Source organism: Opisthocomus hoazin, chromosome 1 (assembly GCF_030867145.1).
Source record: "Opisthocomus hoazin isolate bOpiHoa1 chromosome 1, bOpiHoa1.hap1, whole genome shotgun sequence".
Taxonomy (NCBI): domain Eukaryota; kingdom Metazoa; phylum Chordata; class Aves; order Opisthocomiformes; family Opisthocomidae; genus Opisthocomus; species Opisthocomus hoazin.
The window spans coordinates 64,534,489-64,549,085 of NC_134414.1; the positions used below are offsets into that span (position 1 = coordinate 64,534,489).

Here is a 14,597-nt window from a genome sequence, read left to right on the forward strand (position 1 = left end):
TTGCCGGCTGGCTCCGGCGCGCCCCGTCCGTCAGGGCGCCGCCCGCCCGCGCTCTGCTCCGCGCCTGGAGCCGGGCCAGGCCGCTCGGGGCAGCGTCTCCTTCGCTCCTCGTTTCAGCCGCTGAGTTAATTAATCAAGCGTTCCGCCACCCCCCTCGAGCGCTGCCCTGTGCGGTCAGGCGGACGCGTTCAGCGCCAGTACGCCCGTGCGCAGGCGAGGTTCCGAGCTGTCACCTGAGGGGAGGAACGTCTTCCTGCCCGTCGCGGTACCAGGCCACCGCGCCCTGCGGATCTCCTTCCTTGTAGAATCATGGGTTGGAAAAGACCTCTAAGATGAAGTCCTACCATCCACCCAAGAGCACCATGCTTACTAAACCATGTCCCAAAGTGCCACATCGACGCGTTTTTTGAACACCTCCAGGGATGGGGACTCCACCACCTCCCTGGGCAGCCTGTTCCAGTCCTCTTTCAGTGAAGAAATTTTTCCTAATATCCAATCTAAACCTCCCCTGATGCAACTTGAGGCCATTGCCTCTCATCCTAGAGCACTGCCTATAGACCACTGTCTCTAGTCCTAGTTCCTTGTAGCAGAACCCTAAATCAAAAACTTATTACAAAAATAAACACCGTTATCACAACTAAAATCTATGCAAAAAGATAGCAAAATGCAGATTTATTACATGGATCCATTACAAATGCATTTACTTCTTGCTCAGCTGAAAATAAATCAGAGCGTACCATCGGCGATCAAAACGATTGACACCACATTAAAAACCAGTTCAGCCCGGCAATCACAAGCAACCAATTCCCGTACCTGTGGGGATTTTTTTCCTAATAAAAATACTTATTTTAAAAATCCCCGACCCCCTCGCTGTGCGCTGTCGCTGCCACACACCTAACACCCGCGCCACAGGGCAGCCCGCGCCGCGCGTCTCCTTCCGCGGGTGGCTGTGCGCTCCTTCTGCCGCGCCGCGCAGGACCCAAGTCGCCGTGTCCGTAGCGTCACACCCGCGTGTGGCCGCGTCGCACCATGGCGCGGTCCGAGGTGGCCAGGGGCACCTGCCGCTTGCAGGGGTACGCGACAGGCCTTTGGCTCCCTCGGCGTTGACGTCACAGAAATTGTAATGTGTGACCTCGCTTTTGTTTCTAGCAGGTTTCAGTCGAGTTCAGCACGCCCTCGTAAACACGCGTTTGGCAGAGGCACACCAGAGCCGTGGAAGGAAGGGCTACGCAGTGGAAGGGCCAATCGAGAACCCCGCGGGAGTCTACTCGTAATGACCGGTACATGCGTGGACCTATGCTCCTGTGAAATGTGGAACACAAGCAGGAACCTGCAAATAAATTTTAAGATACTTCAACTAAAACAAAACCCACCATACAGAAATGAGGTATGCTATCACATTTAACATTCTGACAGCTACAGCCTGAAATATCAACTTCAATTTCAGAAAAAAATCTCACCTTTGCAGATTTACAGTTGCTTTAGATTGCTTTTTAAAACAAAGTGAAGGACACCAAAAGTCATTTCAGCAAGAAGGCATTGAATTTATTGTGATCACAGACAAGCTAACAATCGATCGAACTGGACCTGAATGTTCTGTTTCCATAGGCAGAGAACTGACATTCAGATGCTTTCTCAGCCACATAAATTTAGCTGTCTGCAGAAAGCTCTCTTAATTTGCCTCATCCTGTTCCCTCATCCAGCTACTGTAACCCTCTCTCAAGGCCAGGACCTGCCAATCTGCATCAACGCCAATCATTTTGTATTCTTGGTGCAGATCACGCACGACACTGCTAGAGGTGTATGGGACCAGATCACTTCAACTGAAAGCAGCAGTGAGATTTTCTTCACACACACGAGCCCATCACCTTAGTTACCCTTCGAAGTCGGGGAAGAGGAACACCTGCTCCAAGTACACGCTGCCTCATGTTCTAAAGATGCTCTCTTTAGATGAAGAATCATGTTTCAGGTTTCCTATTTTTTTTTCCCAGTGACCACACAGAGAAATTAGGATGAATAATCCTAAACCCCAGATGCAGGTATCTCAAATATGAAGTAAACACGTTCCAAATGAATAGGCTCTTTATTTTTAACAAACCATTCAAAAGTATTGAAGATTTTTATTTCTGACTGCTCATAAACACACACACACACACAAACCACATCTCTAAAGTTTAAATCCTAAGTATGAAATTAAATAACAGGAAACTTCATGTACATGGCATTGGTCTAAACATGACAGAAACATCCAATTAGGGAACTCCCTCGGAAGTTTTTGCTGAAAAGAGACTGTCATCCACAGCAGTCATTGTGAGTCTTTTTCTGACTCCATTCTGTGCATTGAATCATTCTGTATTTCTCTCCTCAGAACAGTATTTGAACAAGCAATCTTTGAAAAAAAAAAGTATCCAGGTTTCTTAATTTCATTGCAGAATCAAGCAGGCCAGCTGATAAGCAAGAAACTTTAATCTTCTGTAACTAGCAATGGTGGAAAGGTAACGTGGGGAAAAATCCAGCACGCTGGAAAGACAGACAATGTCTGTAAAAACAGTTACGTACAAACCCACTTTTTCTTCACCTTTTTCTCTTTCAGGTTGCGTGTTCTGTGCTATTCCAGGAGTCAGTTATGAGGTATGAAAAAACAAGCAAAAGGTTAACATTATAGCCATTTTAATAAAACTCACTGTATTATTTGCACTCTCAAAATATTTCTGAAAATAAAGTAAAAAAATATTTAGCAATCTTGAAAGTCTTAAGGATTTTTTAATTAAAAAACCAGCCTTGTTTGTTGCTTCTTTTGAACCCAATTCTGCCTCAACATCATGCTCAGACATAAGTGTATTCTTATTACCATCATACAAGCAATCACATTGAATTTCTATACCACTGAAAATTATTTAAATGATATCAAACATCCAATTTGTTGGCATGTCTCTTCCATCCAAGACTCTTCAGTAGAAGGACAAACTGACTCCCACAGAGGAATTCCCACAACTTTGGTTCATAATAACCGAGGGAGAATTCATACCTCATACACAGTATTGATCTACCGGATTTCTGTAAAGCTAATATGGCAGGCAACAGGGAAAAAACATACATGTGAACTTCATGATGAGAATAATTTAAACTCAGTGTGTCATATTCCAAATATACAGAAAAGACCTGACTATACTAAACACATCTCTGTTCTGCTGTAAACTAGCTCATCCAGCCAGATCCCAGCTCTCTAATACCTCATGAGTGAGGCAGCTAAGCGTTCTCTGTATCTGATGAATAACAGGCTACGTATGGAAAGCCTTAGAAGTCTGCTCTTTGTACTGAAGGGTGAATTGATTTCAGTATTTCAGACACAAACATTGGTACTGACTAAACGATGCTGGTTAACAGAAGATGACTAGCCATGTGGGTGCAGCGTTCTGCTGGATCAGTACAGATACTTATCAAAGAGCACATTTAAATCCTGCACAGATATTCAGAAACTAGTTTCTGAAAATTCTGTCCAAAAACCAGAAGAAATGGAAGCAAATGCCATGAACTCAGTACCCTACATAAACTCATTAGTCCTGCTGAGAAACAGGGTTCATTACCAGGAGAGGAGCACCGCCCTAGCACAAATACATGCCTCTGGTACCTCAACTAAAATCAGTATGGCAACATACTATATAATGTAAGCATATTCATTCATTCAGAGCCAAATCTGTGGACAGCACCACACTACCACAGCCTTGCTGGCCAGATTTATAGTTAGTCTGGCACGAATATGACGTTGAAGTAGCTGCACTACTTGTAGTACCCCAGCTAGCTTTGTCAGAGGATGCTTTGGTAGCTCTGCAGTATTGCAGTGTGCTCTGTGGGCATGCTTGGTTCTTGAAACAACTTTCAAGAACAAATGCCCTTTCCAGGCAAATCTATAATGTAAACATAGCCTAGGTTGAAAACATAGTATAGATGTAGAATGGTTACACGGTGGTCAGGTGGCAAGGTCACACGACGTCTTGTCCTACAGCAGCCATTCCCTCTACACTTTAAATGCTTCTCCGCATAAGTGAGTTGTGCACGGAGAACATTCCACAATCTCTATACAATAATCATTGGACGAGCTATGAAAACTGCAAATATCAGATTGATCATTTTTTCCTATGAGTGGGGACAGAGGGAAAGGATAAAGGAATATGCAAAGACAGGTTAAGTTCTTCAATTTTCACATCCAATAGCAATCTTCCAATCTCAAAGAAAAAAACCCAACAAATAAATAGACATGACTACTTCCTGAAGCAGGAATGTAGATATTAGCACAAGACAAACGCCTCTGGACAGCCGGAGTTTAAACACGTCTTAAAGCACAGCACGTTTTGAAAAGTGACACTGTGTCAACGTGTACCCTCTCTGAATCATCCCACATCAGTGTGATCAGTTTATGCATTAACAGCTCTGCTTATTTAACCGCCGCTTCAGCGAACGCATGAGCCATGGGAGACAAAGGTGAATCCGAGTTTCTTCCAGTTAATACATCAACAGCCAAGGTCAGGTGCTCTGCCCAGTTACTTTTTTACAGAAATGCTCTCCTTGCTCACCAACAACACAGGAGCCGAACCAGAAAGGAATGAAATACCTGAGAATGCAGGAATTAGCTCCCCTAGACGCTATACTGTATTTAGACCACTGACCTGCGGCAGGAGCTAAAACAATTCTGACTTGTTGCCCAAGTTGTCTGTGCTAGATGAGGCTGCCTGCACGAAGAGAACCTCTAGTTGACTCCCTGTCACCTCACACTTCTTTTCCCTTTTCTGCTTGCTAAAGTCTCCGTCTTAATCCAAGAATATTTTTTCCACTCGAGCATACCTCAGCAGTATGCTGGCTGACAAACCTTTATGGTCAAATCCTTGTCCTCATTTACGCCTCCACAAATCTGACACTTCAAGTTATGCCAGAAACAAGAACAAGGGTGTAACTCAAATTACAAGAGCAGACTTGACATTCTGGAGAGAATCCATTCTTCTGCTGGCTCTGCAGGACTGGCAGTAGAAGGCAGTAATAAAACTGCAGTGGCCAGATATTCTTTGTACTTGAAAAGATCAGGATTTAAACAGGAAATTGCACTTTTTTTTAGAATCACTTTCAGAAATAAAACTGCCTTCTGATATTCATCCGGCTACTAAAAAGTCAGATGAAGATATCAAATTACAAGTGAAAGCTGTGAAATTCCATCTGCATTGCTTTCATACACCTATAAAAACATTCTAAGGGACTTTAAAAGCAGTTCAAGAGTAAAACGAAAACGATCCCCCAAACTGCAGCTGAAATGTTAGGATCTGTAGGAGGGCATAATTGGACATTCAAGTGTGCATTGCTGGTGGCATTATTATTTTTGAGAAATAATGACTGAATGCTTTACATGGTCAAAAGTAACCATGTAACATTAATCATAAACAGCATGCACGGACAACCTGAAGAGAAACATCAGGCACCGCCTTTCTTTTGCAATTGTTCCAGTTTTCTTCTTAGGAGGTTGTAGTTTTCCTTGGTCCCGGGTGCCATAGGATCAAGCTTCAGAGAGACTTCATAGTGCTTCTTTGCTAAGTCAAGATTTCCCCAGCGATGATAAAGCACAGCTGGAACATGAATGAGGAATTTCATTAGCAATACTGTTGAATAACGTGCAATCTTGCCAATCACTTGGAAAACAACATTAAAGCATTTATTTCCAGTGAGGGTCTCTCCCTGGCTGGTGGCACAGTAGCTGCTTGTTCTGCTGCCAAATGCAGGAGCAAAGCCTGGGAGCAGAACTGGCATGGGAATGATGAAGGAATGAATTACATTGCAGCCATAAATGGCAGCTCTTATCTGGTGAGCTCATTGCGGGTTACAAGCGTAGCATAAATGAACCAATTTGCAGGCACTAAAGTGCAGCCACCTCTGGGCTGGATTGTACAGCCCTCTTGATCTGTCATATTGTGTGACAGCTTTTCTGGTTTACTGCCCTGTCCTTCTGGCGGGCATTTTTTCTAGGAAGTAAAACAGAAATCTGCCCAGTAGGAAGAAGGCTCTCAAAAGACTGCCTTTTTTTTTTTTTTTTTTTTTTAAACACAACGAATATGAAGCAAACAAACAATACAGCTGATAAGAGTTAGAAAGGCTCTTACCCAAATTACCATGATAACTGGCAGCGTTTGGATTGGCTTTAATTGCCTTGAGGAACAAAGCTTCAGATTCCTGAATAATTTAGAAGAACAAGTCAACAGGAGAGTCTACTCTTGTAGTATATAAAATAATAGAAAATTTACCCATGACTGTAATTAAAAACCCTCCCAAACTATGCCATATCTATATGATACCATCGTTTATATATTCTAGGCCTGCATGATCCTGTAGCTCAGGTGACTACAGCCTCCAGAAAACAGTAATAGTGCCATGCTTTCACAGGCTGCTGGTATTTTAGCAGAGAGCTATCAAGCACTAGTGAAGTTTGCAAAGCAGTTTACTTAAATTCTTTTGTTTTTTATAGTTTTATTCTTTTTCAACATCACTTACTGAAGTTTTCCCTGCTTATTCAATCAAGTTAAGGATAATATGATTCAGTATCTCAGCAAACTGCTGTTAGACACCCTGCCCTTTAAAATAGTTTTTTAGCATTTAAAATTGGGGCATTCTAGCAAACCCCTTTCGAACAGGTGTTTCAACACGGTTCTCAATGAAGAGTAGCTGACTGCTTGTTACTTAAAAAAAAAAAAAATATTGCTCACATTTCCTCACAAGTTATCTTCCCTATATTCCCACTTGCGGTGTGTACTTTTAGGCCTGTTGACATCTAAGTACTTCTTTGAAAAGCTGAGCTTCCTCACCAAATATTCAGACAACAGTTTACTGCTAAATTTCTTCTAACACTTCTATTTTCCCAAACTAGTTGCTAATATAGATCTTTTGTTCCAGCGCGTATTTCCTGCAGAAGTTTAAAAAGATACACCACCCCCCCCAATCCAAATGGAACATATTTATTTGCTTGCATGCAAGTTTAGATATTTCAGAGAGTGAATTCTACATAGATTTCTGTGCTGTGTTTTAGGGAGAGTTGCTTATTCAGTTCCAATGCAAATGACCTGAAGATAAAATTACCTCAGTGTGGTAGGCTTCCATCTGAATGCACATACTTGCTGTCTGAGGTATGTGAGAATAACCTGGGGAAGAGGCCTTTCCTTTGTGCTACGCTTTTATTACTTATATCCACAAAACACAACACAGGATCTACTGAAAAAGGAAACCTGTCAGCCAGGTTTTTGGTTCCACCGTCTTACATGAGAAGCATGAAATAAGGCTCTGTAAGGGTGCCTGAGGGCACAAGAAATTTCTGATGTCAAGTTTGAGTCACCCAACTTCAAGTGACTTAAGAGCTTCCCAGTATGTCCAAATTCAAACCCAAACTACGTGTTCTTTTCAAAGCACTCATTAGCACAAAGGCTGCCACTCTGAAGCCAGGAGAGACTAATACAGAAAGTGCCTTTGTCTTCTCAGGTCAAGGAAATTACAAATCCCAGGGTTCTTGGCAAATCCTTTTGCAGGACATCCTGTTTCAGGAGAAGGAATACTTGGACAGGAGTGAACAAACGAACCAGATGTCTGGAAATTTAGGGAGTATATCACTCCATAATGCAAGTTTTAGCATGGCTTTTCACTGGCATAAGCAGCAGTTCCAGTATGCTCATATCCAGACTATTAATGTTCCTGGATGCACTGGTCTCTGAAACCCATACTATGTACTGTCTTCATTAACGTTTTGGATGATGCGACTGAATGCACTTTCAAAAACGTTACAGATAGCATCTAAGAGGAGGGAGTGGTCAACACATTGGAGGGGGGAGCTGCTATTCAGAGGGACCTGGACAGGACAGAGAAATGGACTAGCAGGAATCCTGGAATGGTTGAGGTTGGAATGGACCTCTGGAGGTCCTCTGGTCCAACCTCCCTGCTCAGGCAGGGCCAGCTGCCCAGGACTCTGTCCAGGCAGCATCTCCAAGGATGGAGACTCCACAGCCTTGCTGGGCAACTTGCACCAGTGTTCAGTCACAGTAAAAAAGCATTTTGTGATGTTCAGAGGGAACACCCTATGTTTTGGTTTGGGCCCACTGCTTCTTGTCCTGTCACTCAGCACCACTGAAAAGAGCCCAGCTCCACCCTCTTTGCAACTTCAGGTATTTATATACATTGAGATCCTCCCCCCTGAGACTTCTCCAGGCTAAACAGTCCCAGCTCTCTCAACCTTTCCCGACAGGAAAGATGCTCCAGTCCCTTCATCATCTTTGTGGCCCTTTGCTGGATTTTCTCCAGTATGTCCATGAGTCTCTGGGAACTAGACACAGCATTCCAGGTGCGGCCTCATTAGTGGAGAGGAAGGATCATAGAATCATAGGTTGTAAAAGACCTCTAAGAACTTCGAGTCCAGCCATCCACCAAATACTACCAGGCCTACTAAACCATGTCCCGAAGTGCCACATCTACACGTTTTTTAAAAACCTCCAGGGATGGGGACTCCACTGCTTCCCTGGGCAGCCTGTTCCAATGCCTGACCACTCTTTCAGTAAAGAAATTTTTCCTAATATCCAATCTAAACCTCCCCTGATGCAACTTGAGGCCATTGCCTCTCGTCCTATTGCTAGTTAGTTTGGAGAAGAGACCAACACCTGCCTCACTACAACCTCCTTTCAGGTAGTTGTAGAGAGCGATAAGGTCTCCCCTCAGCCTCCTCTTCTCCAGACTAAACAGCCCCAGCTCCCTCAGCCACTCCTCATAAGACTTGTTCTCTAGACCCCTCACCAGCCTCATTGCCCTTCTCTGGACACGCTCCAGCAACTCAGCATCTTACTTGTAGTGAGGGGCCCAAAACTGAACACAGTGCTCCAGGTGCGGCCTCACCAGTGCTGAGTACAAGGGCACGATCACCTCCCTGCTCCTGCTGGCCACACTATTCCTGATACAAGCCAGGATGCCGTTGGCCTTCTTGGCCACCTGGGCACACTGCTGGCTCATGTTCAGCTGGCTGTTGACCAACACCCCAAGGTCCTTTTCTGCTGGGCAGCTTTCCAGCCACTCCTCCCCAAGCCTGTAGCGTTGCATGGGGTTGTTGTGACCCAAGTGCAGGACGCAGCCATTAGCCTTTTTGAACCTCATACAGTTCGCCTTGGCCCATAGATCCAGCCTGTCCAGATCCCTCTGCAGAGCCTTCCTACACTCAAGCAGATTGACACTCCCACCCAACTTGGTGTCATCTGCAGACTTACTGAGGGAGCACTCAATCCCCTCATCCAGATCATTGATAAAGATGTTTTCTGCCAAACTGCTTTCCAGTTGGGTGGTCCCCAGCCTGTACTGGTGCCTGGGATTGTTCCTCTCCAGCTGCAAGGCTTTGCACTTCTCCTTGTTGAACTGCGTGAGTTTCCTGCTAGCCCGTTTCTCCAGCCTGTCATGGTCCCTCTGGATGGCATCATGACCCTCTGGCATATCATCCACTCTTCCCAGTTTGGTGTCACCTGCAAACTTGCTGAGGGCGCACTCTGCCCCATCATCCAGATCAGTAAGGAAGATGTTGAACAGAATTGGACTACAGAAATCTCATGAAGTCCTACATCTAGGATGAGATAACCCCATGCAAAAGTACAGGCTGGGGGGCAACTGTCTAGGAAACAGGTCTACAGAAATGGATCTGGTGGGCCTGACAGACAGCAAATTGAATAAAAGCCATCAGCATACCCTCACAGCAACGATGACCAACCACATCCTGCTCTGTATTAAGTAGAAGTACAGCCAGCAGGTCCAGGGAAGTAATCCTTCTCCTCTGTTTAGCACCTGCAAGACCACATCTGGAGTATGTGTTCAGGTTGAGGCTCTCCATTACAGGAAAGACATGGACATACTTTAGTGAAGTCCAGCAGAGAGCCACTGAGACAGTTGGAGGCTGGAGCACAAGACATACAAGGAGCAGCTGAAAGAACTGGATCTCTTCGGCCTTCAGAAGAGAAGATGAAGGGAAGACCTTATTGCTGATCAGATGATACAGAGAAGATAGAATAGAATCAACAGAACAGTTTGGGTTGGAAGTGACCTTCAAAGGTCATTTAGTCCAAAAGATGGAGACAGACTTTTCTCCCAAGTCTGTGAGATGGCATGCAACACGATGGATACAAGCCGGCATACAGGAAATTTCAATTAGATAAAAGGAAACATTTTTTTTTTTACCGTAAGTGTGGTCAAGCACCGGAAGATGCTGTCCAGAGAGGTTTTAGAATCTCCATCTGTACAGGTGTTCAAGGTTCAACTGGAGATGGCCCTGGTTTGGGTCATGGTTTGGACTACATAACCTCTGGACATCACTTCCAGTCAAAATTATTATATGAATCTAACTTAGTCACCCGAGAAACATACTGAGACTCAAATATTTAGCAAGTCCAGTGGTGTTGCAAGATAACCTCCTTTTTTCATACAACCATCCAAGCCCAAAAATCAGCAGTGGACTGGCACTTGAAAGCACGTAGTAGTCAGAAGTCCCCAAAAGTTGTATTTCTTTCCACTGCAAATTTTAATATTTTGGCCTAATAAGTAATTCTCTGCTTACTTCACTGGGCAGGTTAATAGCAATCAAGTGAAAGATGTGCTGTCCAATTAATTCAGTTTTACGCCTAAAAGTTGCCACCTACACAAAAGAGAAGCACCTCATGTATGGACTCGTCCTTTCACTGCTGAAGCACAGTGGGACAACATGTGCAATGCGTACCCAGAAAATTTAATGAAATAGATTCTCAGAGTTGGCTGCCATTACCATGCATCTTCAACTACATGCTGAAAACGTTTTTATCACCACTGCTTTGCTCAGCAGCTAACAGAAGCATACTAGCTGATTAAAGGCTATTTAAGGTGCATCATATTCCTATTACTGTAGATATATGCAGTAAATATACACTCCAGTACATCCGGTGATATTTCAAATTGCTCTATCTTGCAAAATCTTTAAGTGTTGCCAAGAAACTTGCACACTGCATATAGCAAAGCCTTTGGGTAAGCACACTGCATTCCATCTGCTGCCAAGACCACAGCACAAAATTGTAGCCTGGCTTTATTTCAAATACAAAAAATGCTGAATGGTTTTGATTTCATGTACTTTTTACAGAAAAAGCATAGATGTATACATCACAAAAATACAGCACACATATTTTCAAAGAACTAAAGATAGCTTGGTTCTTCATCCATTGTGACAAGAACAAGCATTTAAAGGAGAACTCTAACGTGGTGTAACAGATGTTAATTAAAAAAACAAAACAAAACCACCAAAACAGCTCATCCTTTATGTGCTTTTGTTTCTGGAACAATAAATCCTTCATGAGTAGATACAAACAGAAATCATAATGGGTTGGGTGTTTTGGTCACTTAGGAAAATCATCTTCTGCTGAAAATCAAAGTGCATTTGAAACTGAAGTTGAATATTGTGTGCTTATTGGGAGGAGATCTTTCATAACATATTAAAACCTTTTTGACTCAATGACTTATAAAATAAAAGATAACAAAAAACCACAGAACAAATCTTACTTTACAGCAACAACTTTTATACAGACACATAACAAGTAACCTAATAAATGAAATGCCTGAGGTTATACAACACATCAGACACAGCCAGGCAGCCCTCTGAAAATTACCTCCATCACCTTGACAGTCTCCATCCCCCCCTCCCCCCTTCCAATCCAGAACACTCAATAAAAATCCTTAAAGAGCCATCCACTTCTTTCTGCTTTTACATGGTGAGGGGGTAGACAAGAAATCTGGATTTTCCATGCTTTTTATTGCCATTTAGCATTCTCCCACTTAAAATAAAACTTGTATCTCCTCTTTCCAGGCGATGCAAAATACAGCCGCTGAGATCATAACCTTTTCTAAGTGAGCTTACTTTCCAATTCCCTTAATTTGCTCTCCTGTTATAATCTATCAATTTCAAGTTACTAGTTAAGTTTTTTGCTTTATGCAAACCTGCTACTTCATATTGAACTACTAAAACACTCAATGGCTCCCTGCTTTCTTCCCTGGGCTCTACTGCTCCTTTTGCGTTATTCAGGACGCTGACTTGAAAGCTTCATTTCCCCCTATTATCATTTCTACTTTGTCTCCAACACATTCCTCTGCAGCATAATGAACTTTCAGAGCTAGCAATCAAATCACTACCTCCTTTTTTATTTTTAAAATCTACTAAGACAGAATTGCTTCTCCTACACCTGGAAAGGTTTTCTAGCTGGTTTTAAACTTATTTTTTCCACTTATTTCATTGTAAATGCTCCATATTCTGTCATGCTGCATACTCTTCTTGATGAATAACTATACAATCCTCTATTCTTTCACAGTCATGACTCACCAAAATAATCCTAGCAATTACCTCCTCCATAATCTCATCCCTTATACATTCTGGATGTTAATTTGTATCTTTCTGGAACTTTGTTAAAGTAACCTAAAATACATATTTTATAATAGTCTCAGGTGGAGAGAGAAAAGAAATAGGGTGTACGGAAAAAAAAACCAGCCAAGAAACAGCAATGGGGTGTCTAATAGCATCACTAACACAAACAAAAGCAAGTGCTGGGTTGTCACAGGCCCTGGCTTCACAAATGGACAGGTCATGACTCCACAGTTGAACAGGAATGTAGAAATTTAAGCATAGTAAATGGTGGAAAAATGTATCTATTCTGAAAAGTTTAACTTCATAAAATCTTCTTAACTTTGCATGTACTGAGGATGTTCCTTCAGTGCTGATGACATTATCACTATCAAAAAGCCATCAAAACCCCCAAAAGCCATACTTCAGTAAACGATGTTTTTCTGAGGAATACAACAAACTTCCCTGATTATTAATTTGTTCCTATCACATACATACATCAGTGACTACGGACTCAGTTAAAACAACTCAATATATTAATTGTGTATGATTTATTCTCTATTAGCTCATACAATTCCTTTTGGAAAATAACTCATTCTCATCAGTTCCATTACACTTACAGTTGGAACTAGATGATCTATAAGGTCCTTTTCAACCCAAACCATTCCACGATTTACTACTTGTAAATGTAAGTAGCTAATGCTGAGGTACCACTCGCAGGCTGGTCCACTGCATCCAAGAGAAAGTTCAATACACTGCTCAATGAGTGGACTTTTTCTCCTAATGTTCTGGGATTACTCAGGCATCCAATCCTCAATCTGGGACTGCCAAATCTGTAATACCTCTATTTTGGATAGTGTCTGAGGCAAAGAGGCTAGAACTCTGAACGTGTAAGGGTAATGGTAAACCTTGCTTTCTTTACATACCAAAAGCACAAGGACTAGCCTATCACCTCTCATTTTAGTTCCTGAACCAAGGCCTCTAAGTTAGAGCAGGCTCGTTCTATCCGCCGTGAAGCAATACAAGGTCCCAAGTGCCCTCTAGTGTGCTTAAGAGCCTCTTTCTCTCCACTGACCACTGACACAGCTTATGGTAGCAATGTTCCCAACACAGGCATCTCAGATAAGGTGGGATGAACTTAGGCCAGAATCACACAGCAATACTGTGACAGAAATGGGCACTGAAACCTGGTTATCTAAGTCATAGTCCACAACAACCTCCCCAAACAGTTTCTACACAAAACTTACACAGAGTCTAAACAGGCAAAACCAACCCCAAAACCCAATGCTCAGAAAGCTCTAGTTACCTACCTTGTATTTTTGTGATTTCCCCAGCACATTTGCCAATGAAAACATAAGGGAATGATCATTAGGTATTAATTCCAGGGCCTCTCTTCCAACTGCTTCTGCTTGAGCTAGATTGCCTGGGAGCCCATGTAGAGGAAAAAGAGAAAGCATCTTTTATCACAGCCTTATTAGTTACTTTTCACGCTGCAAGCAAGCATATTGTACGAATAGCTGATTACATGCATTTTTAAAGAAAACCAGGTATCACGCACACACACAAATGTAAAGCGCTGCAGAATAAGAAAATAGAAAACCTCTATTTCGTTTTCAACAGATAACACTTTCAGATGAACACGAAAGCACAAATGCAAATGCTCTGTAGTCTGGTCTATAATAAAAACGTGCTTGCACAATGACGGCATTTCAAACAAGCATCAGAAATTGAATTTATGGGCTGGATTTCAAGTGATGCTTGAAAACTATTGAGTCAGAAGGTATTTTTACATTGATAGAGAGTGTCTTGGTAGCCAAGTAAAAGGCAGAACTCCTTTTACATAAATGCAGATAAAGCTTTAAGTTTTGCAAGATGCTGAATTATTCATTAAAACATTCAAAATGGGCTCATACCTGTGTTATCAAGCAATATAATCATATTGTTCCAAGCCAAACTATGCTCTGGTTTCAGAACTGTAGCATTCCTCCAGGCATTCAATGCATCTATATGGCGATTCAAATCTGCATACTAAAAAGAAGGAAAAACTCAGTAATTTCACCCTGATTTGTTTTACCTTCTTATCATGCACTAAAGAGTCATTAATGTCTCATTCCATTCTAGTAGAACTTGCTTTTATGACAAAAATAAGAAACGTAAAAAGAACAGTAGAATAGTATGGAAGACAGACTGCTGT

General features: G+C 42.4%; 1 protein-coding gene across 1 annotated transcript in view; it reads right to left on the reverse strand.

Moving 5' to 3' along the window:
- Positions 1 to 643: 643 nt before the first annotated feature.
- The window catches only part of TMTC4 (transmembrane O-mannosyltransferase targeting cadherins 4), a 61,390-nt gene continuing 47,436 nt past the window's right edge, over positions 644 to 14,597 (reverse strand). The window contains exons 15-18 of the mRNA XM_075424265.1: positions 14,317 to 14,431; positions 13,714 to 13,826; positions 6,144 to 6,213; positions 644 to 5,612 (exon numbers count right to left, since the gene is read on the reverse strand). Of these exons, the coding sequence (XP_075280380.1) occupies positions 5,461 to 5,612; positions 6,144 to 6,213; positions 13,714 to 13,826; positions 14,317 to 14,431 (450 nt within the window). The 3' untranslated portion in view covers positions 644 to 5,460. The remainder of the gene's footprint in view (positions 5,613 to 6,143; positions 6,214 to 13,713; positions 13,827 to 14,316; positions 14,432 to 14,597) is intronic.